This window comes from Argopecten irradians, chromosome 5 (assembly GCF_041381155.1).
Source record: "Argopecten irradians isolate NY chromosome 5, Ai_NY, whole genome shotgun sequence".
NCBI classification, from domain to species: domain Eukaryota; kingdom Metazoa; phylum Mollusca; class Bivalvia; order Pectinida; family Pectinidae; genus Argopecten; species Argopecten irradians.
Genome location: NC_091138.1, coordinates 2,196,638 through 2,221,829, shown reverse-complemented (window position 1 = coordinate 2,221,829; position 25,192 = coordinate 2,196,638). Strand labels below are relative to the sequence as shown.

Genomic DNA, 25,192 nt, shown 5'->3' with positions numbered 1-25,192 from the left:
AGTATGGGTAGGTGAGGTGGTGATCGTCAGTACGAGTATGGGTAGGTGAGGTGGTGATCGTCAGTATGAGTATGGGTAGGTGAGGTGGTGATCGTCAGTACGAGTATGGGTAGGTGAGGTGGTGATCGTCAGTATGAGTATGGGTAGGTGAGGTGGTGATCGTCAGTATGAGTATGGGTAGGTGAGGTGGTGATCGTCAGTACGAGTATGGGTAGGTGAGGTGATCGTCAGTACGAGTATGGGTAGGTGAGTAGGTGATCGTCAGTATGAGTATGGGTAGGTGAGGTGATCGTCAGTATGAGAATGGGTAGGTGGTGATCGTCAGTACGAGTATTTGGCTGTTTTTGTTATTGGTGTTCTTACAAATAAGTATTGATATATTAAGTGTTTATTGATGTATTTAAAATATTGGTGTTTCTACAGCATCTTTAGAACCAAAACAGCCAGGACCCTGTTTCATCAACACTTCAGTAATGCTTTCCTAAGGAGAAATTTACCCCTGATATATCATTATAGACTGATGTATAATCTTTGATTTAGAAGAGTGTAAATGTATCTTTAGGGGTGAATTCCTTTAAATGAATCATTGTTAATGAAACATTTACGGGATAAAGTCTCTGCCTGGTAAAAGCTGTTGAATTGACAAGGGGAAGTAATTCTGATACATCAAAATCCAGATGGCATCAAAAGTAATTTAATTTATAGACATGAAAGCAACGTGAACTTTTTCCTTGTATACAAAAAGACACAGCATATTTTACTGATACCATTTATCTTCTATGAACATACTGGTGGACGAATTAAATGTGAACCTCAATTTTCTTCCCTTGAATCAGATACAGCTAAAATTGATTCATTAATGATGAGCAAAATTAATCAACAATCATATTTTTGTAATGTACAAGGCTAAAAGTGGATTTTAATTATAACCACTAAATCAGATTAAACCAGCACTAGTCTCAAAAACATCTACTATGAAGTAAAGTATCATATGGCCAAGGTTTGGGAAGAGGAGTTTAAATGTATGTGTGTTAGCTGTTATATTGTAGCACTAAAACCTGATGACAGATAAAAATGTCAGTTTTAGCCAAAGGGCATAGTAGGCTGGGTAAGTATATTCAGTCTTGTACTTTGTATTTCAGCCGATATTATTTCAAATACATATTATGATGTTGATGTAATATAAATTTCATTTCCATGCTCAAATAATTCATTGGTGTACACTGAAACACAATAAAGCTGTATAGCAAACAAATTATCTTAAAAAGCGCTATTGTGTTACCCTTATACCTTTGAGATATAACATAATATTGGATTGGTCAATGAAACTTATCAATGTATGTAGAAAATCCTTCCCCCCCCCCTACTTTTCTAAAATAGATATGTAATTTTCAGAGACTTAGTTTCGCATTCTCATGCCTACAACTTGTTCACAGTGATTTAATTCTGTGATTAAGAGTATTCTGGGTTATTGTTACCAATGAAAAGTCAAAAACAACAAAAGTTCCAGGTCATGTACACGATTTGTGAAGCACATCACTGATAGTGAACCAGAAAATTAGATATAGTACACAGGTATAAGATACAAGTTTTAATTAATGATGGAACTGTGTGAATGCCCTATATTTTGACTTGATTAACTCTTTTAATGATATACCAGTTACACTTGTAATGTCTGAAGGCTCATTCACTCAGATGTTCAGGAAATTATCCTATGTATGACTTTTTATCACTAAAGACTAGATTGCATTAATAACATAATCTCAGGACATATGACCCGTTTCAGTAAGACATACAAGTTCTAATAACTTCATTGACAAAATATAGAAACAAGCTTCTTAAATGTCTCTAGCACTTCTTACCATTTGTACTTAAGTCTGATAACTTATGGTGGTAATCATTATCATTTAGCAATATTGGTAAACTTTAAATGTACAATATGTAAAATCTGTTTACTGTGTTGAAACAATTTAAACAGCCTTAAAAATAAATAAATACATAGATGTCAATGTAGAATTAAATGCTTCTGTTTACAATGCAGGGGGAGATTACCTCTACAGTAGCTACAAAATATCTAATTACTCATACAAGTTAATAACAAATATTGGACAATAAATAAGTAATACAGTCAATTAACACAAAACATGCATCCTAACACAGCATACATATCAGCATGTCACACATGTCTGCTACCAAACATAAAACAACATGTCCGCTAATTAACATAAAACATGTCCGCTAATTAACATAAAACATTGAGTATTGACACGTAGCAGTGATTTGTGGTGTAATGAAACCTTGGTTATTGTCACATGATGTTTCACTCACACAACCAGACAAGTGTACACACACTCATGTCCTTTATCCCAAGCTCATGCTCTAACAATAAATGATGAAGACTTGGTCTACATATCTTAAACTGACCAAATAAGGGCTAAATGTTCAACCTTACCGTAAAGTAAAATGCATGTCCGCTTCAAATGATTGGCTTACTTAAAACTCCATTACAAAAATATTTTATTTAAGTGATTAATGCAGCAAGGTAATGCACATGTTTATACTGGGTATAATTAAGAAAAAAGGTGAACTTATCAGACTATAGTTATGTTTGCTTTTGAATCCGATATGTTAAGAAGGAAAAAATTCAAATGAAGCCGACAAAATTGTATTTATAGATATGTTAAGAAGGAAAGAATTCAAGTGAAGCCGACAAAATTGTATTTATATCGGTACCCCTTGGGAGATATATATTCATATTCCTTAAAAAAAGGGCAGGCAGTTTATAGATAGATGGTGTATAAACTACAAATGATTATACATTCTTATTCCTAGTACAAAGGTGATTGAGAAATAACATACTTATCTAGAATTTCCATTTTCTATGAATCTGTATTTAATACAGTGCACAGACATAGAGTACAAACTGTCAACTACTTATGTACACCCTCTTTGTTTATGTACATTTTTTATAATACAATATGTATGTGTTATGATACTTGTTTATCACAAATACATCCCTCAATTGTTCCCCTCATTAATAAATATTTTGTGCAATAAAATCTTTGACTTAATAATACATGCACAAAGTCAATTAATTGACTGCTTGAATATTGCATTCAGTAAATGATGACTACTAGCAGTAACTTTCAAGGGAGACAATTACCACCCAGACATGGAGGTACAGGCTCACTACCATACTGGGCAGACTCTGAACACTGATCTCATATTCTACACCTAGGAACTATGTATCTGGTTACACAGACATTTAGACATTCACATTCACTATCATCAAACAGCATCATAGACTATTCCATTAAGTGATGTCTGGTCTCTGTCTGTGCAGTGCTTACATTGTAAACATCTCAGCTCCGCCAGCAGATGATTGTATTCAGTATCTGGATATCACATCCCTGTCAATTGTTTAATCAGGCATTGTGTGTAGCAGATTTCATCACAAACTCTGTCACTTGTCAAGTGAATACATTTCGTAATTTTCATCGTGTCCTCAAGGGTTGCCATTACGATTACACCTATAAGTGCCATCTGAGTTGGTCACTAGGAGCTCTGTCGTAAAACTCTATAGATGACAAATCCGACGCCGGCCAGTACAGCGACACCGATGCCAACACGTAGATAGACATTCTCCTCCTTCATCACAATGTCCTTCACGTGACTGTAAACACATAAAACAAACAGTCATCAGCGTCTACGTTCTACATTGATCGTTACGTCACTTGTAACAGAAGTGTTAACGGTGGGAAAACTACTAACAACAATCCAAATAGCTAGATGACAAGAGCAGACAACTCTGTACGGAAGACAACAGAGTTTTATATACAATTTATAGAAACAATATCTTTATAAGTTATGTTTGGCTGATACATTTAAATGACGCTTCTTTAATTTGATATTTACTTAGAATCCTGTATACACGGTAGCCGGTTATCTTCCTGAGTAAGAAATTTACACTTAAAACGGGAAAGTAAAATTTCACAATATGGCTGTCAGAGTAGATGTGATTTATTTATTATTTTGCAGTTGAAATTTTGCAACTATGTATACATCAAAGTCCTATGAAATTGCAAAAATATCATCCTTATGAAAATACTTGGCTACACAGTATATTGTATAAAACAAAGAGGTGTTGCAGGGCAGGCATGGCTCATCAGTTACTGTGGTCACAAGCAAGTTCTGGTCAATCTTACATACTAAACTGGTTAATATACATGCGTTACGATATAATTAAAATGGAGCAAAATAATAGCGCTCCAATAGATAAATCTTCTTGGGTGTTAATATGTGTAATTTGATAAAATGGTTTTTTTACATCATGCTCTGGGTTATATAAATGCATCACCCTGGATTTAAAATGTTTTGCGACAATTTATTTTCATGATTTCTTAATTGTCGTGAAATACACGAAATTCAATGGACACAGAGAGATATTGGTTTACAAAAGGCCAAGAGATTAAATCATTAACATTTGTGTTAGGCAGAGAGCTTTGTCTTATTCTATTACGTGTACAAATTAATAGTCATCCTACAAAGTCTATTAATGCTAGATGCAATACACTGGTTTGAGATATCAAAACAATTTGGTTGAAGTACAATTTACTTTTGATAAGTCCCATCTTTCAGTGAATGTGGCTTCACAAAGACATTAAAATATGGAGTCATAAACATCTGAAGGTAGGACTCATCAACGTGATTAAAAACATTCTTCTTCCTCTCTGATTTAATATCTCAAAATCAACATCTCATGGTGCTTTTTAAAGGATCAATATACATTTCATATCTAGTGATTTCATAATTTCATATGAAAAAAGTATTTTGTGCTTTTAAATAAAAATTACCAAAATCGCTACTGCAGTTAACTACAAAATTGTATTGAAAAATGCAAAAGAGGACAAAAGAAAAATACATAATGCAGAAGAAAAATTCATGCTAGGATCTAATATTGCATCATTATCAGAACAACATATTGAGTTATATATATCTGTCTATAAAGAGTAAGATTTTACAATCTGCAGTTGTACCAAGGTATAATTCATTCCATCCTTTTCTGTTATAGAGTTATCTTCTCTTGTAAGCATGTTAATACATTGATCAGTTTTTGAGAGAGAGACAAATGTTGGATTTGTGTTTATTTCTAAGGAAATTCAATGAAAACATGAAGCAAAGCTTGAAATAGAGAAACAGCAAATACCGGGAATGAAGACAGTGGATCGGTTTGCTTTTCAAAGAGAATGATAACGCCCTGTTCTTCAGATTATCATTTAACCTAAAGTTTTAATGTTACCAGTGATAAATCCCGTATCCATATGACAAAGACATTAATTTACCTTCTACGTTAATACAGTATATACATACAGTATTCCTTACTTTGTATGTATGACTAGCCTAAGTAAACTACAACCAGTGTATCAGTTCTGTGTAAATTCAATTGATCTAAGTGTAAGTGTAGACCTCTTATACTTCTTGAAGCTCCAGGTTTTCTACAACTTTTCTAAATAAACACTCAATATCTCGCAGATCAAGATTGTTTATGGGTACCCCAAAGAACTATACTTGATAAATTACATAGGCCAAGTAGTTATTCCTAGATATCTGTCGTTACAATGCTATAGAGACACACTGGTTGTGATTTACTGAGTCTATCCATACAGATTAGTAATGTCGGGTTAACCTGATTATATCATGTACTAGGATACAACATCGAGGGACACAACAGCCGAAACACCTGGTGATTATAGCGGGCAATAAAACAAGCATGCATGCTATGATAAGGAACGACAGGGGACCTGAGTTTCTCCTCCAGCCACAGTGGATTCTGTCGCACCAACAACATGTGCACCAGTCGCTTCAAATTGCTGCAAATAATCAAGGGCCAAGTCAAAGTAAACATTTATAGTTCAGGAGGTGTACATAAGTCTAAATCAGAAACTTTGTTCCAACAGCAATCCATGTATGTCATCACCCAATCCAATAACATACATGTGACTTCATGATTCATTGAAATGTTACCAGTACATATACATGTATCTACAGTCCATCAAATAAACCCTTTTAAAACATTTCCTCAGTTAAAAACGATCAATTTTTTAATATCAATTTTATCTTAATTGTTCATATATTGACTAAAATCATCATGTTTAAAAGTCATTGCTCTAAAATACCATCCGATGGGTGCCACAAAAGATATACAACCTTACAGTAAAAATACACTAGGTTAAAGGTATCGCTATAGTAACAGGGTTAAACCCGATCTACGCAACCTACAAAATTATATATAATTAGTAGCTTTAGAGTTAATAAGGAAACTAGCAAACGTTCAATCTATAAACAATAGCAAAGAAACTTTAATTTTTACTTTCAAATTGAGTCCCATATTTGATGTGAAATCACTGTCTATGAATATTAAGAACGTAGAAAAACAATAAATCAATGTATCTACGGGTATTACATGTAGTTCATTATGTTTTAGCAAATTATAGAGTAATAAACAAATACTAAGAAGTGGATTAAGACAAACACAGTGTGTAACATAAAATCATGGAAATAGTGATTATGATGGGTGATTTTAAGGATCAAGTCCAATAACTCATGGTCTCCCTTGACAACATTTATCTGTAAAAGGTCCACTTTCATCGTAAAAGATGGTGACCATCAAATTATAACTTTAAAATCATAAGTCATACAACAGTCAATTATAGGTAGAACAAATATGAGACATAAAACATTGAAAGCTATAACTAGAAGGAATCATAAATACAGGGGCATTTCTGCCATGAAGCAATCTAGTGATGGAAAATGAACATGAAAATGATACAAAGAAAGAAATGAAAAGTAACAAAATGGTCTCACATCATATCCTGTTATAACATTAGCACCAGAAATATTAGAGAAACATGCATTGTTTTGTGTCTTACAACCTCTAATGATAGATTAATTCTTCTGTTGTTATGTTCAGAATGAAACAAATTTTCTTTTCTGCTTAATACATTTTTAGATAAAATATGTTATTAAAGAATGAAAATCTGAATCGCCTTGAAAAACCATGAAGTCAACATCATGTCAAGTCATTAATATAAGCTTCAGCTCAGTTTTTTGATGGGAAGTTAAATAGATAGAAGGAAATAGATATTACCAACAGTGATTGTGGTGTGATCGTTATAACAGGTTAGGATTACAAACCAATATACTTTGATAGACAGATACATACGGGTAGGCAGCCATCGTGGCTAACTTTATGTACACTTCTCTGTTGACTTTATCGATGGCTGAGAAGCTCTGAGGTGGCGGTATCTTATACTTGCTACAGAACTGTGCGGGTGAGAGTTCGTAATCCTGACGTACAGCCTGGTATTCTGTTTTAGCAGCTACCACCAGTGTTGGAATTCGGCTCTCCATAAAGTGTTTCTATAGCAACCAAAATAGTTAACACTAAAAACAATCTACACATGAAATAGTACACAACAGAAAGAGTTGACATTGAAAACAGTTAACACTCAAAACAGTTCATATGAGTTAATAGAGTTACACTGTTATGTTGCCAATCCACAAAAGATAACAGTGGACATGTGATAATCTGGACGTTGATAGTCCAGCAAAATCAAAATCTGGGCAAAATGACAGTGTAGATTTTATCATTGACTAAGTAAACAGAATCCAGCAGTCTGGAACATTGGCAACCCAGACAGATAGGGCTGGGGATACAAGTGTTCAGATTATCAAGGCTCCACAGTACTGTAAATCGGGATATTTTGGCATCAGGAAATTTTGGCATTTTTGCATCAATATAGGATGATTAAATTTTGGTGTGTTTTAATTTGGCGTTTTAAGATGTACATGTATTTGTATTTCTTAACGCAACGTCCCGTTTGTCTACTGGGTATATGCATAGACCGACGTGAAGGGTTTGAAGGTACATGTATATCTATACTAACACACTTGAAGGGTTTGAAGGTACATGTATATCTATACTAACACACGTGAAGGGTTTGAAGGTACATGTATATCTATACTAACACACGTGAAGGGTTTGAAGGTACATGTATATCTATACTAACACACGTGAAGGGTTTGAAGGTACATGTATATCTATACTAACACACGTGAAGGGTTTGAAGGTACATGTATATCTATACTAACACACGTGAAGGGTTTGAAGGTACATGTATATCTATACTAACACACGTGAAGGGTTTGAAGGTACATGTATATCTATACTAACACACGTGAAGGGTTTGAAGGTACATGTATATCTATACTAACACACGTGAAGGGTTTGAAGGTACATGTATATCTATACTAACACACGTGAAGGGTTTGAAGGTACATGTATATCTATACTAACACACGTGAAGGGTTTGAAGGTACATGTATATCTATACTAACACACGTGAAGGGTTTGAAGGTACATGTATATCTATACTAACACACGTGAAGGGTTTGAAGGTACATGTATATCTATACTAACACACGTGAAGGGTTTGAAGGTACATGTATATCTATACTAACACACGTGAAGGGTTTGAAGGTACATGTATATCTATACTAACACACGTGAAGGGTTTGAAGGTACATGTACATTCAGTTCAATAGAAGTGATCAATAATAATCACATATATCTACCTGTATACTTGTTTTCACAAAATAATGAAAAGTTTGCACGGGTAACAGTGTATTTCCAGTTGAATAAACATACTCTGTATGTTTACATCTAAATGTACATAACATGATTCAGTAACTTACCCCGGCATGCATGTTCATATAATAATGAGTCCCAACTTTAGTTTTTTATTCTTATGTACTCTCGGTAGTCAAATTTTGGTGTGTTAGATTTTGGCACATTTGTATGAAAGGCCATATAAGCCAAAATATGACTACATTCAAAATATCCCAATTTATGATATATCTGAAGTTTACCAAGTGTTTATTGTGAGACAAAAAAGGAATCATAAATTTAAGATCAAGATCAAATTAGTTTGTCTGAAATGGATACATGTACTTATCAAAAGTTTTTTTTATACAACTAATTACAGTCCCATTACACACACTAATTCAACTTTAAAGGTTGGTAGACACCACTATGAACCATCACTCTTAAAATGGGACACATATTGTAACGTGTTGATACATTCACTGACAACTACAAGAATGATTTATGTTGTGAACAATATTTAAACTTACCGAGTACATTCTAGCACAGAATTCAAAGCTTCGAGGGTTGGTGGAATCATACACTAAACACGCTACATCACAATTCATCTCTGTTGGGTTCAACATATCACATACAGACACATCCACTTCGTGAAGCTAAAAATAAAAGAAATATACAAATGTAGCGTCAAAACAACAAATGACAGAAATGTCAATATTCATAATAGACATGTATTTTTCTTGTAATCTTGTCTACTCTATCTGTTGAACCTTTCCACAGAATCATTTTCAGTTTCGTGCTGTATGCACAAAATGAAATCAAATTGAACAACTTGTCAAAAGGAATTCCTTCTTTATTCTTTTTGATTATTTTCACTTCAATGTTCTTAACACATTTCATCTTTGTAAATCTTGAATAGCATGCTTACTTTGGCTAATGATGGTAATTAGGAAGTCTCCAGTCCTTTACTAAGTAATGATGTAACACCGAGAGACCAACAAAATTCTAATCCTCTCCTCATCTATTATATAAGTTATTTATAGCAGTGCTTTCCTTAAACCTTACCTAATAGATCATACTTACCAATAAATATTTTTCTTGTCCATACACTTGAACTGTATTGATAGTAAAACTGGACAAGTGTTCCTTATTTAGTGTGGCTATGTAGCGCAGATTCCTACCTAAATGGCCCTGTAAGAATGTACTCTGAAAAAGACAAAACATATGTAATATTTATTTACTCAGGAAACTATGTTGAATGATCATTTTCACGGAAATTTTACTAAATGTTCTCTAACAAATGCCATTGTTTTATCACCAATGAAATTGGTCCCCCCCCCCCAACAGCTGGCTTCCTTGTTAAAAAATAATGACTCCAGGCCTGTAAAATAAATGTATAGACATAAAACTTTTATCTGTTAGGTACAAATAAAAGAACACAGTAAAAATAAGAGTTTAAAACACTTACCTTGCCGACGCCTTTAGCTCCCAAAACATAACATCTGAACACATTCCGGCTGGTCTGCTTTTTATCTAAGTCTATCTTTTTATCTCTTGTAACTGCCCAACAGAATCGCAAGAATTGCATAACTTTTCAGAATAGAGTACAGTACTACCAAGGGTACATTTAACTTTTTACACCACAGTTATAGTATTACATGTAAGTAACAAGAGGCCCAGAGGGCCTGTATCGCTCACCTAGTTTTTTGTTAGTAATTATCACAAGACTCTGACAATTAGAAAAATAAGCAAAATTGACTCCCAAAATTTAATTTTGAATCACAACCATACAATGATGCTATTGATACCATACAAATATGCTATCCAATACATAGGTTCAGAGACAAAGTAATTTATATGAAAGTAGTAGCCTAATTGACCTTTTTGACCTCGCATCTATTGCCGTCTAAGGCCCCGGGGGTCAGCCCTATCATTTGTACAATTTCAAATCCCAACCCTATAAGGATGCTACCATTGCATTATAAGTGCTCTTCCATTCTTAGTTGCAGAGAAGAAGTCGTTTATATGGAAATAGCTAAATTAACCCCTTTTGACCCCACCCTTCAGGCCCCCGGGGGGTCAGCCCCATCATTTGCAAAATTTTGAATCCAAACCCTATAAGGATGTAACCATTGCATTATGAGCCTAATCCCATGTTAAGTTGCAGAGAAAAAGTCATTTATATGGAAATTGACCACTTTTGACCCCGCCCCTCAGGCCCCCGGCGGGTCAGCCCTATCATTTGCACAATTTGAAATCCCCACCCTAAAAGGATGCTACCATTGCATTATGGGTGCTATACCATGCTTAGTTGCAGAGAAGAAGTCATTTATATGGAAATAGCCAAATTGACCCCTTTTGACCCCGCCCCTCAGGCCCCCGGGGGGTCAGCCCTATCATTTGCACAATTTTGAATCCCCACCCTATAAGGATGCTACCATTGCATTATGGGTGCTATACCATGCTTAGTTTCAGAGAAGAAGTCGTTTATATGGAAAAAGCCAAATTGACCCCCTTTTGACCCCGCCCCTCAGGCCCCCGGGGGGTCAGCCCCATCATTTGTACAATTTTGAATCCCCACCCTATAAGGATGCTACCATTGCATTATGGGTGCTATCCATGCTTGGTTTCAGAGAAGAAGTCGTTTATATGGAAATAGCCAAATTGACCCCTTTTGACCCCGCCCCTCAGGCCCCCCATCAGTCAGCCCCATCATTTGTACAATTTTGAATCCCCACCCTATAAGGATGCTACCATTGCATTATGGGTGCTATCTCTTGCTTAGTTTCAGAGAAGAAGTCGTTTTTATGGAAATAGCCAAATTGACCCCATTTGACCCTGCCCCTCAGGCCCCAGGGGGGTCAGCCCCATCATTTGTACAATTTTGAATCCCCACCCTATAAGGATGCTACCATTGCATTATGGGTGCTATCCCATGCTGCGTTTATATGGAAATAGCCAAATTGACCCCTTTTGGCCCCGCCCCTCAGGCCCCCGGGGGATCAGCCCCATCATTTGTACAATTTTCAGTTAGTAGCCCATAAGGATGCTACCAGTCAATTTTTGTTGAAATCCGACCATCGGTTATGGAGAAGAAGTCGATTGTTGACGGACGCCGGACGCCGGACGCTGCGGTATCCCAAAAGCTCACCTCGGTCCTTCGGACCAGGTGAGCTAATAATGAGAAAATAATCGATATGTTTAATAGACAAAACCATCATAATCAATTTACCCCTGTATTTACAGAACAATATAACTTTCAATCTTGACATATATTTCACAAACATTGCTTAACTTGGTAATAGACAATTCACTCAGGTAATTCATTTTATAAATTCCTCGACATTGTTAAGTATTTTAATTTTATATCGTTGAAATATCAAATCCTTACTGAAAACCTGTAATAAATAAAATTCCCTGTGTTATAACACACTATATATAAAAGTTGAATGTACAAAGAAAATTTAATAGTAATGACAAACCATGATCAATACCATTGTTGCCTTTATATATTTGATAGAAGGCACGTCGCCTTACCTGTTATTGCGGAGAGTTGATTGTCATGATGATAGTGGTAACCTAGATATGCTAAATACTCTACTGTCCTAGGGACATCTAGTAGTGTGGTTAATCTGGAAACAAATAAACAATTCAAATGACAACCTAGCTCATATGACATATTCATCCAAATGTCACAATTGTATATGGCTGCTGATAGTACATAAAACACCATAATACGAGCATCAGAAAGGTCCCCCGCCCCACTATGTTAATCCTAGCTGAAGTAAATGTGGCGCTCCGGCTCAAGGTTGTTTAATGTTATCCTGGCCATTGAGGTTTTCAAAAATTTAACATTGTATTCAGTATTCCTGAAATTATCAACAAATTTTGGTAGTATCATGTTCAGTATTCTGCAAAATATCTACAATTTTTTACTGAACCGGATGGCACCGTGAACAACATATTTGGCCATTATAGCCAGGTTTCTGGATTATACAGGTAAAACAATTCTACAAATTAAGGAGGAAATGTCATACAATTATGTTGGAATACACCGGACTCCGGATTTAGACAAGGGCAGTTTTTGAAGACTTTTAAATGTTGATTGATTAATGGGATTCCATTATCACTTTAAATAAACGGCTGAATTTTCTACCTAGTCAATTTGCCAATTTTTTTTTGTCATTTTTGTTTTAGGTAGTAAACAGAATACTGAAAATTCAACCAAATCAAGCTTTACCATATCTAAACTATATATGATTGGGTAAATAACATAATCTGTAGATTCAGTTAGGGATATATGGGTAAAAAACATATAAAGAAAACAAAGAACCGGATGCCACTAGGACCAGCATTTTTGGTTGGTTTAGCCAGGTTTCCGGATTGCACAAATTACTACAAATTAAGATCCAAATTAAGCTTTACTTGACTAGAGATAAATATGTAAATAACATGTAAATCTGTAGACTTACCCCCATTGAGCCAGGTAGCCCTGTAGTGTAATCCAGTTATTATGATTCGTACAGACGGTATTGTTGACGTCCGACCCCCAGGGCATCACTGGACATGTACTAAAGAGATTCTGTAGCTCTGTGGGAGACAGACAGCCGTCTCGGTCCTACAATACACAATACATATTTAATACTGGTAGGAACAAATGATTCTACAATACACAATAGGTCAATTAGTTGATACTGGCAGGAACAAATCTTTATACCATACACAATAGGTCAATTAGTTGATACTGTAAGGAATAAATCTTTCTACAATACACAATAGGTTAATTAGTTAATATTGGTAGGAACAAATCTTTCTACAATACAAAATAGGTCAATTAGTTAAGACTGGTAAAAACAAATGTTTCTACAATACACAATACATATTAAATACTGGTAGGAACAAATCTTTATCAATGATAACAGAGATGCAACCTGTTCATAGATGGTCAAAAACTTATACGTCATCTCTCAGACATTATACACTACCCTGTGTCCAGTACACCTCATACTTACATCATCATATTTATCAAATATCATCTTGAGAAACTGTATTCCCTGTGTGGACAATTCAGTTGTAGAGCCCATAGCAGTCTGTACCCTAAAACAAATTAACTCACAAAAATAACAATGTAATTCATTACTATGTAAAGAATTAAATCAAGAGAATATTTGCTCCAGAGAAATCAATCCATAACTGCAGTGTATTATTATTTTCATCAACTTCAGCTACTCAGTAAAGCTGTCGTCCAGGAGGCCAAGTTTTATTAAAATCACACATTATCATAAATAAAGAGTCAAAACAACAACGATTTTTGTGATATTTTGACAATTTGCAATGGCTCAGAAAGACAAATGTTCTTTTTTGTTCTCCCTTTCAGATTCGTAAACAGCGTTAATGTACTACCTTGGTGAGAGGAACTCCTTTGAGAGTTGGACACTATCATCATAGCCGAATGACCGAAGTACAGTCCATGTGGTCTCGTGACGGCCTCGCTGTATAAACAGTGTGTGGAGGAACAAGAAACCTGGTCAAGGAAGAACAGTGAAACCTTTCATATTTTAGCATAATCCTGTATAATTGTTGAGCATAGCAACTGTTCTGTTCATATCCAGTTAATTTTTTAAGAAAACAAAACATATTTTTCTGTTATTGGACAACCTCTTTGTGATGGTTAAACTCTATTTTTCTTCATTTTAAGAGATTTGTATCTTTAACCAAATCTGCAAGTTACATTTGAGAGCAATCTCTCTTTTAAGAGATTTGTATCTTTAACCAAACCTGCAAGTTACATTTGAGAGCAATCTCTCTTTTAAGAGATTTGTATCTTTAACCAAATCTGTAAGATATCATTGAGAGTAATCTCTAGTTTAAGAGATTTGTATCTTTAACCAAATCCACCTTTGAGGGTGATCTCTATTTTAAGAGATTTGTAAGTTACCTATGAGCATGATCTCTACTTTAAGAGATTTGTAAGTTACCTGTGAGCATGATCTCTATTTTAAGAGATTTGTAAGTTACCTATGAGCATGATCTCTACTTTAAGAGATTTGTAAGTTACCTGTGAGCATGATCTCTATCTTAAGAGATTTGTAAGTTACCTGTGAGCATGATCTCTATCTTAAGAGATTTGTAAGTTACCTATGAGCATGATCTCTATTTTAAGAAATTTGTAAGTTACCTTTAAGTGTGATGCCGTTATCTATGATGCCGTCTGTGATATTCCTCCTCACTATAGACTTGACATCTTCTAAAGCTTGAGGCTGTAGAGGGGCGTTAAAACATTTTCTCTGTAATCATAAAACAAAAAATACTGATGTATTGGATACATTTAACAACTATCTCTCTTTGTCATAAAGCCATCAAAGGTTTATGAATAGTTACAAAGTTAGTATTCTATTTATTCATTAACACATTGACATGAGCACTTACTTGGAATAAATGTACTTCATCATCTTTGAGTATAGAGTCATTGTCAAGATCACATATCTGAAACAGAAAACACCAAAATATTTACTACTTGTAATAAAATTTTTTACGTAATCTGCAACAAAATTTTGAAAATAAATCCAGATTGTTTTCTGTGGCTGTTTTCACTAATACAATGTGTTCTGGTTTTCTTTGAGTTTAAGATCTGCCATCCTGGATCACACTTTAGATCATACCTGATTGACGTATGGAAAACAAACAGGTTGTCAACAATCAATATTCACTGAATGACTATTTACCTTAAATATTCTGGTAAGAGCCTTTTTGCATTGTGGTGTCAGCTGAAAAATAGATTATCAACATTATCATTTATTCAATAACATCAATCATAAAGTTTACATGAGTATAAATAAAATCATTCTGGCTTGTATGAAGCTGTTATAACAAAATTATTTTTTTATATTTTCTCTCATATCAAGGGTAAATGATAATTGATTTAATTTTAAACATATTTTTATTGTTTTAAACTATTGACAACAAGGATTGTCTCCCGAAAATGAATGAAACACAGCAATACCTCCTTCTCCTCCGGGTTGTATACGGCCGCTGTTGGATGGAGCACAGCTTTTTGTGCATAGTAAAACATCTCACTGATATTCTTCAGTGTCCTCGCTGAGCACTGTTAAAGAAGAAACAAGACACTATAAATTTCATGAAATTATTCATATAATTTATACAATGTTTTCTTCTATCATTAATTGCAAACTTTAATAGATTTACAAAATTCTGTTTATATAGGTAATGTTTTAGGATGAACTTTTCCTGTGTCAGATATCTCTTATCACAGCATTCAGCCGTGAGAGATTTCTCTTATCACAGCATTCAGCCTTGAGAGATTTCTCTTATAACAGCAATCAGCCGTGAGAGGTTTCTCTTATCACCATATTCAGCCATGAGAGATTTCTTTTATCACAGCATTCACCCGTGAGAGATTTCTCTTATAACAGCATTCAGCCGTGAGAGATTTCTTTTATCATAGCATTCACCCGTGAGAGATTTCTCTTATCACCGTATTCAGCCGTGAGAGATTTCTCTTATAACAGCATTCAGCCGTGAGAGATTTCTCTTATCACAGCATTCACCCGTGAGAGATTTCTCTTATCACCGTATTCAGCCGTGAGAGATTTCTCTTATAACAGCATTCAGCCGTGAGAGATTTCTCTTATAGCAGCATTCATTTATTCAATCACCATGCCATGAGAGATTTCTCTTATAACAACATTCAGCATCTATCACAGCATCAAGCTGTGAGAGATTTCTCTGATGAGCTGATTTCTCTTATAACAGCATTCAGCCTTGAGAGATTTCATCACATTCAGCCGTGAGAGATTTCATCACAACATTCAGCCGTGAGATATTTCTTTTATAACAGATTCAGCTGTGAGAGATTTCTCTTATCACAGCATTTAGCCATGAGAGATTTCTCTATAACAGCATTCACAGCATTCACAGCATCAAGCTGTGAGAGATTTCTCTGATCACCGTATTCAGCCGTGAGAGATTTCTCTTATCACACAGCCTTGAGAGATTTCTTTTATCACCGTATTCAGCCGTAAGAGATTTCTCTTATCACAACATTCAGCCGTGAGATATTTCTTTTATAACAGCATTCAGCTGTGAGAGATTTCTCTTATCACAGCATTTAGCCATGAGAGATTTCTAATATAACAGCATTCAGCCGTGAGAGGTTTCTCTTATCACCATATTCAGCCATGAGAGATTTCTCTAGGGTATGACAGATTATTTGTGCTAACTTTTTGATCTGAAAGTATGAGCAAAACAATTTTGTCTTTTTCTTTGTATGCAGGAAAAAATAATCATTCTCTATTTCAGGTTGAGACAATGAAATCTCAACACTTGAGGAAATTCATGAATGTCTTCTGATGTTGTAATTTTGTTGTCTTACATTGGGCTAGGAAAAGATTCTATAAGCACATCCCTGAATCAGGGAAAGATTCTATGTATCAGATCCTAAACACATTCCTAAACCAGGGAAATATTCTATGTATCGATTCCTAAAAACACCCCTGAACTAGGGAAAGATTCTATGTATCAATTCCTAAACACACCCCTGAATCAGGGAAAGATTTTTTTGTATCAGATCCTAAACACATCCATGAATAAGGGAAAGATTCTATGTATCAGATCCTAAACACATCCCTGAATCAGGGAAAGATTCTTTGTATCAGAGATCCTAAACACATCCCTGAATAAGGGAAAGATTCTATGTATCAGATCCTAAACACATCCATGAACCAGGGAAAGATTCTATGTATCAGATCCTAAACACATCCCTGAATAAGGGAAAGATTCTATGTATCAGATCCTAAACACATCCCTGAATCAGGGAAAGATTCTATGTATCAGATCCTAAACACATCCCTGAATCAGGGAAAGATTCTATGTATCAGATCCTAAACACATCCCTGAATCAGGGAAAGATTCTATGTATCAGATCCTAAACACATCCCTGAATAAGGGAAAGATTCTATGTATCAGATCCTAAACACATCCCTGAATCAGGGAAAGATTCTATGTATCAGATCCTAAACACATCCCTGAATAAGGGAAAGATTCTATGTATCAGATCCTAAACACATCCCTGAATCAGGGAAATATTCTATGTATCAGATCCTAAACACATCCCTGAATCAGGGAAATATTCTATGTATCAGATCCTAAACACATCCCTGAATCAGGGAAATATTCTATGTATCAGATCCTAAACACATCCCTGAATCAGGGAAAGATTCTATGTATCAGATCCTAAACACATCCCTGAATCAGGGAAAGATTCTATGTATCAGATCCTAAACACATCCCTGAATAAGGGAAAGATTCTATGTATCAGATCCTAAACACATCCCTGAATCAGGGAAATATTCTATGTATCAGATCCTAAACACATCCCTGAATCAGGAAAAGATTCTATGTATCAGATCCTAAACACATCCCTGAACCAGGGGAATATTCTGTGTATCAGATCCTAAACAACATTAATCTTACTTCTACACAAGTTTCCACTTCAGCGAAGTCGTTCATGATCGGCATCATCGTCTGTAACAAAGATTGTTAATATAACAATCAAATTAAAACAACTGTCATAATCTAGCAATGAGAAATATAGATAACTCAAAGGAAATCAATGGAGGGATGGATATGTCATACATTCTTTTATGTAACAAGAATGAATGACATCAAACAATATTGTATGGAAATAAATTATTTCTTCAATTATTCACTACTTTAAAGGTAGGTTTCACCCAACCAAATAAATGGGTTTTTTTGTGTAAAACCCGATAAACGAAGAAAAGATGAAACATGTTAAAAATACTCAAGTTTATTTTTCTATGCATATGAGATTGAACAAATGTGTCTTGAATACTAATTTAAAGGAAATCCTTGATTTATTACGATGTAAGACTGACTGGATAATATGCAAATGAAGCTGAGATGGATTGGGTTGTCTAAGTCACGCATGCGCATTGTTGCGAACTAAAAGAAAACAAAATGGCAGAACAAAAGCATGTGAGAAAAAAATTGTAGCTGAATCAGCAAAAAAGAGGAGGAATTTAGAATGGAATCGGCAGTACCCTAGGATATCTCTAGGTAATGAAAGTCAGAGATGCCATGTAGCAAAAGAAGAAACAGAAGCAGCATGTCATTCCAAACTTGTCTGGATTCTGTTGGACTCGTATTGCACGTGGTGATCGAGTTAAATTTCAACACATGCCAGCGGACAAGCAGTGGCAGACCTACTACATATATGTTTGATGTACTAAGCTAGCGAGTGTATGTCAGTAACATTAAGTGTTGTAGATTATATGCTATGTATAAACAGTCCACCAAACTTCAATTTTTTTTTTTTTTTTTTTACTCAACATACCGTGCCAAGACTGTCACTGTTGTCTGACATTTTATTGCCAGCTTCCGTTTGTTGATGCGGCCTTGTTTTGGGAAAAAATATGTCGTGTTCTATGTAAAGCTTGACTTCGTTCTATTTCTAGATGAGTATTTCCCAGGTCAAGCTCGGCAACTGACCACCTATATTGTTCGCTGTATGCATTGAAAATGGTCTGAAGTTTATATCTATATACAGGATAAATTCCAATTTTGTAGTCTTTATAATTCATTGAGTGAAACCTACGTTTAAGTTGAGAAGATCATAAAACCCTCAACAAGATGTTGATTTCAGGAATGTTAACCAATACATTTGATGTTGATGATAAGCTTCTGAATCACTGTATCACTACGTACCTCCATTGTGCTGAAGTCTAACATATCGGTTTTGTTTCCAACCAATATAACTGGTGTCCGATGCTCTTCTCCCAAACAGGATCGTAAATATGGCAACCAAAATGTGGTGATCTGTTAACGAAAATACCACAAATTATGTCAAAAGGGGACTGTATTACAGCATTAGGTCTGTAATAACAATAGCTTATACATGTCACAGCTTGATCCCGAATTATAGTTTTGATAAAGGTACTGTTGACAAGAAATTTGATGTACTGTCTCTATACAGTAACAATTATCTTGAAATTTAGACATGAAATTGAATGTGAATGTGATAAATATTCATCTTAATTCAGAGGAAGAAGCCAAATCAATTTCAGTACATTGTTATGATCTTATAAAGTATAAAAGACTTTTATCCAGCTTACCCTCTCAATGGAATCTTCATCGTCCACAGAATATACAATACACACCACATTTGCCTGAAAAGCAACAACATAATTCAGTAGTATAAAAAGAAAATATTTTCACCACTTTCATTCATCATTCTGAAATTGTTATCTAGAAGTTACCAATATTAAGGCAAAAATGTATACTTTATTTATTATCATATTGAAATTCAAAACAAGGTATATAATTTTGGAATTCTGTTGTAGAATTAAGCCAAGATTTTGACCAAGTTGTTAAATCAAAGTAATATTAAGAAATGGGCAATTACATTATAAAATCTATACAAAATGTTTAGGTATTGATATTATCTGCATTTCTCAAATTAAATGAATTTGTTGAAAACTAGTAGATAAGTGTGAGGCCCAACTATACCTTATCCAGCTCCTCTTGTAGTCTGTCTTCATCTTGCTCTTGTGCTGTAAATAATGAATCATCATATATATACACGCAACGTTAGTATTGTCTACAACACCCAGATATCACTCTATACAGAACTGTTATATCGATTACAACACAATTAGTATTATCTATAAAAAGAATATGTCTATATCAAGATGCAGTGTTGAAATTCATTTGATTCAAAACCAGAGACTGTTTGTAACAAAAGGATTACAACATGATATTTTTTACATTTTGATTCATGGTATCATAATCTTTATCCAATCAATATAGTTTTTTTCTGACTACATACATGAACATTTTTTGAAACATATTATTACACTGTATAGACTATAGAAATCTATTAAACTTCACTGGCATAGACATAGTAAAACTTACAATGTGTAACATAAAAGGGTGAAGAAATCACCATGTACAAAGTCTACTTACAGCTGTAATCAACAATATGTGTGGGGACTTTTTCTGGGGTAACATCGGCAGGAATTGTGATCTCTTCTGCCTTGGATGGAACCTAGGGGTACAAAAATGTGTATTAGATTTTGTTTACAGCTGCATTATCTCTATGTACATACTAAAATAGTACGATTAGCTTCCCAAATAATCTTCACATAAGAAATATAAAATGGTAAACAATGAACTTACCTCCTCTGGAAATTCTTCACTAACCAGAGATAGTATCAAAGATGTCTTCCCAACTCCAGCTACAATTGCAAAAGTGTACATTAATTTAGACATTAGAAACATCATATGATGGCACTGTTGATTTATTCAGGGACCTATTTGAATTATTTTAAAACTAAACATAGTAAAAAATTTTGTCTACAAAGTTGTATTCTTATATATATCTTGTTGAACACTGTTGAATTTCTTTTGAACAATCAAATATCATTATTATAACCAGATACCATGTATGTTCCCTTCTTATAGCTTTAGTTTACACAAGAGGGAAGTTTCCCTTCGCTTTGACAATCAGCAAATTAAAAACACTTGATTGTAGTAAAATGAGGGTGGAGAAAATGTAGCAACCAGACAAGCGTTTCATCAGATTTGAACTACTGTGTTTGAACCAGCCAAATGCTCTACCAATTCAGCTACAGCTGGTCACCTATATTTGATCAGTCCAATTCTGCTATACATTCCTCCTTCCTTTCTCAAAGTCTTGATCTCATGCTATGAGTGAAGACATAAAAACTGACAAGTTTGCATATCCTCTGCTAAAGTGTACTTTCAATATATGTCACAGGGATTTGCAAGCTAAGTTGTAACAAGAGGCCCAGAGGGCCTGTATCGCTCACCTGGTTTTTTGTTAGTAGTTATCACAAGACTCTGACAATTAGAAAAATAAGCAAAATTGACTCCCAAAGTTGAATTTTGAATCACAACCATACAATGATGCTATTGATACCATACAAATATGATATCCAATACATAGGTTCAGAGACAAAGTAATTTATATGAAAATAGTAGCCTAATTGACCTTTTTGACCTCGCATCTATTACCGTTTAAGGCCCCGGGGGTCAGCCCTATCATTTGTACAATTTCAAATCCCAACCCTATAAGGATGCTACCATTGCATTATAAGTGCTCTTCCATTCTTAGTTGCAGAGAAGAAGTCGTTTATATGGAAATAGCTAAATTGACCCCTTTTGACCCCACCCTTCAGGCCCCCGGGGGGTCAGCCCCATCATTTGCAAAATTTTGAATCCAAACCCTATAAGGATGTAACCATTGCATTATGAGCGCAATCCCATGTTAAGTTGCAGAGAAAAAGTCATTTATATGGAAATTTTTGACCCCGCCCCTCAGGCCCCCGGGGGTCAGCCCTATCATTTGCTCAATTTGGAATCCCCAGCCTACAAGGATGCTACCATTGCATTATGGGTGCTATACCATGCTTAGTTTCAGAGAAGAAGTCGTTTATATGGAAATAGCCAAATTGGCCCCTTTTGACCCCGCCCCTCAGGCCCCCCGGGGGTCAGCCCCATCATTTGTACAATTTTGAATCCCCACCCTATAAGGATGCTACCATTGCATTATGGGTGCTATACCATGCTTAGTTTCAGAGAAGAAGTCGTTTATATGGAAATAGCCAAATTGGCCCCTTTTGACCCCGCCCCTCAGGCCCCCGGGGGGTCAGCCCCATCATTTGTACAATTTTGAATCCCCACCCTATAAGGATGCTACCATTGCATTATGGGTGCTATCCCATGCTTGGTTTCAGAGAAGAAGTCGTTTATATGGAAATAGCCAAACTGACCCCTTTTGACCCCGCCCCTCAGGCCCCCCAGGGGTCAGCCCCATCATTTGTACAATTTTGAATCCCCACCCTATAAGGATGCTACCATTGCATTATGAGTGCTATCTCATGCTTAGTTTCAGAGAAGAAGTCGTTTATATGGAAATAGCCAAATTGACCCAATTTGACCCCGCCCCTCAGGCCCCCGGGGGGTCAGCCCCATCATTTGTACAATTTTGAATCCCCACCCTATAAGGATGCTACCATTGCATTATGGGTGCTATCCCATGCTTGGTTTCAGAGAAGAAGTCGTTTATATGGAAATAGCCAAATTGACCCCTTTTGGCCCCGCCCCTCAGGCCCCCGGGGGGTCAGCCCCATCATTTGTACAATTTTCAGTTAGTAGCCCATAAGGATGCTACCAGTCAAATTTTGTTGAAATCCGACCAGCGGTTATGGAGAAGAAGTCGATTGTTGACGGACGACGGACGACGGACGCCGGACGCTGCGGTATCCCATAAGCTCACCTCGGTCCTTTGGACCAGGTGAGCTAACAAGAGAAGAGAAAATGTAGTGAACATGATCTACCAATTGAGCAACATGATGGTCCCCAATGGTTGATCCAGACATTGATCCACCACATTGACAGATTTGACAATCTGATTAAAACCAGCTCTTCAATACGCTTACGCCACCCAGTACATAGTGAGATTCTCTCAATTCTAAGTTTTTAATATTCTTATAATTACTATTAAAACAGTCACATTTTTAACACATAAAGTAAAACCACTAAAACTGCTCCACTTCCCCACTAGTACATCTCAAATCTGTCAATCTGATTAAAACCAGCTCTTCAATACGCTTATGCTATTGTCTATGATACATGTAGCATTTCAGTGATTGCTTTGATATTATAAATTCGTGCCTAGTATTTCATAGAGAGCGCAGCGAACTCTTGTGATAGAGGTGTCTCACTAACGTTATTCTATGTAAATCATCCAATATATGTAGAGTTGGAAAACTTTCTCACAAACCGGAAACAGGAAGTCAACACAAGATCCAGCATCGCGCAAGACAGTATCCAAAGTCACACTCTCGCGTGATTACAAAATCACACTCTCGTGTGATTACAAACAAGTAACGCTTCGAAAAATTCAAAATGAAAACATTAGTGAAATATAAACCTTCCAATTTATTCTTACCTGTATCTAACAATTACATTTTTTTCTGAGTCTTAACTTAAAAGCCGTTTTACGTGAGCAGTTGCTTCGGAATTTTTCCGCCTGGCAACGGAGAATGACGTTGAGATATAATTTGTAGCCGCAGTCACGTATTTTTGCAGAAAGTGAAAGTAGAAGTAATCTTTGTTCAATATTGTTTTTCTTGTTATAAACTCAATGCCAGTAATTCAGCAAAGCTATTATTCCAATAATTAATAATTCTATAAATGGTTTCTAGCAGTACAGTTATTCAGCGCACCCAATAAGCTATAAAAACAAAACACATGTCAACATCGATAAGACTGATGGGTCAGGGGAGAGTACTCTTTCGCCGTTGGAAATCCTTTATTTAGATCTACCTGGCAAAAACGAATGAATGGACTAACTGCTGCGCTCTCAGATAGGCTTTGCCTAATATTATAAATTCGTGCCTAGTATAATACTATCACAAAATATTGTATAACACATGCCTAGCTCATTATTTTTTTCTGTTGTTTTACATTCAGATACATTTCAAATGGACTTTGTATCTTATGATAATAGGTTTTCTTTTAAGATAACTAACAATCTTTAACTTACGATCTCCAACGAGGAGAATCCTGACGTCTCTCTTGCCACTCATAACTGCAGTAGAATTCACCACTTTTCTGTCATGATGATGAAAGCATGCCAAGAAAGGTCAAACTGGAGCTGCATATCATATGAATTAACTCACATACTTAACTTTTCGCAATATCGTGAATGCACTTCCTACAACAATAGATCGTCAATGTTGAAAACGATATTAATACTACACAAGTTAGTTCTTATCCCACAGGAATTTTATAAATATATTGCAAGTGCATGTTCGCTAAAAGGCACCAAATGTCGCCATTTTCGGTTCACAATACGGAAGCTATCTAGATTTATTACGGGTACGCATGTCGAAGGAGAAACCTTCCGATGAGTAAGTGCTTCCTACTTGCGCACGCACTTGCGGAAACAGAGCTGGCGTCTGCAGCAACGGGGACACCGGTGTGATATGTGGCAGGTTGGATGGTAAGTAGAATGTGCTTTTCTCAACCGAAAGTGCATAAGTCATGTTTCTAAATACGACATGATACAATATACGCCGTCATTATATGTGCCTGACAGTAAATGTGTTGACCCCAAAGTTATTTAATAAATATTTTACTGGTTTTGTTGATCAGTCACGCCAGTTAGAAATCAGAACACTGATATCGATATTGAACTCAAGACTGATACGAACACATTTAATTGATGTCCTGGCATATTATCACAAACCCTCCACCTTGGAAGTGAGTTTTAATTCCATGTGGGATACTTGCCAAGTATTGACCACTGGTACCGTGGCACATAGTTTTTTCTTCTGGTACTTTTAATTTGCCTTCCTTCGCCTCTTCACCTGGCACCTTCTTAAATGACCAAAGCTGTGGTTTGGTTTGATAAGTTTAGGAGGCTATACCTATCAAACCAAATCAAGTATTTGAAGGAATTATACA

General features: G+C 35.6%; 1 protein-coding gene and 1 long non-coding RNA gene across 3 annotated transcripts; one reads left to right on the top strand and one right to left on the bottom strand.

Annotated features, from left to right (window-relative positions):
* The first annotated feature begins 7 nt into the window (after positions 1–7).
* LOC138322639 (uncharacterized) lies at positions 8–375 on the top strand. Its single transcript, XR_011208452.1, has 3 exons — positions 8–220; positions 252–280; positions 312–375. It is a non-coding gene; the product is annotated as an uncharacterized lncRNA (long non-coding RNA).
* On the bottom strand, positions 214–24,570 carry LOC138322638 (mitochondrial Rho GTPase 1-A-like). Of its 2 annotated transcripts, XM_069266631.1 has the most exons (21): positions 24,270–24,570; positions 20,876–20,934; positions 20,663–20,744; positions 20,207–20,250; positions 19,813–19,866; positions 19,406–19,516; positions 18,155–18,205; positions 15,666–15,767; positions 15,388–15,429; positions 15,092–15,148; positions 14,841–14,949; positions 14,066–14,186; positions 13,675–13,759; positions 13,135–13,280; positions 12,200–12,294; positions 10,131–10,222; positions 9,746–9,868; positions 9,193–9,318; positions 7,223–7,419; positions 5,802–5,870; positions 214–3,673 (listed from the first exon to the last, which is right to left on the bottom strand). In XM_069266631.1, exons 1-21 carry the CDS (start codon positions 24,310–24,312, stop codon positions 3,556–3,558), a joined length of 1,926 nt encoding a protein of 641 aa, XP_069122732.1. In that variant the 5' UTR covers positions 24,313–24,570; the 3' UTR covers positions 214–3,555. The 2 variants fall into 2 exon arrangements, with proteins under 2 accessions (XP_069122732.1, XP_069122733.1); XM_069266632.1 differs by lacking the exon at positions 5,802–5,870.
* Positions 24,571–25,192: the final 622 nt, after the last annotated feature.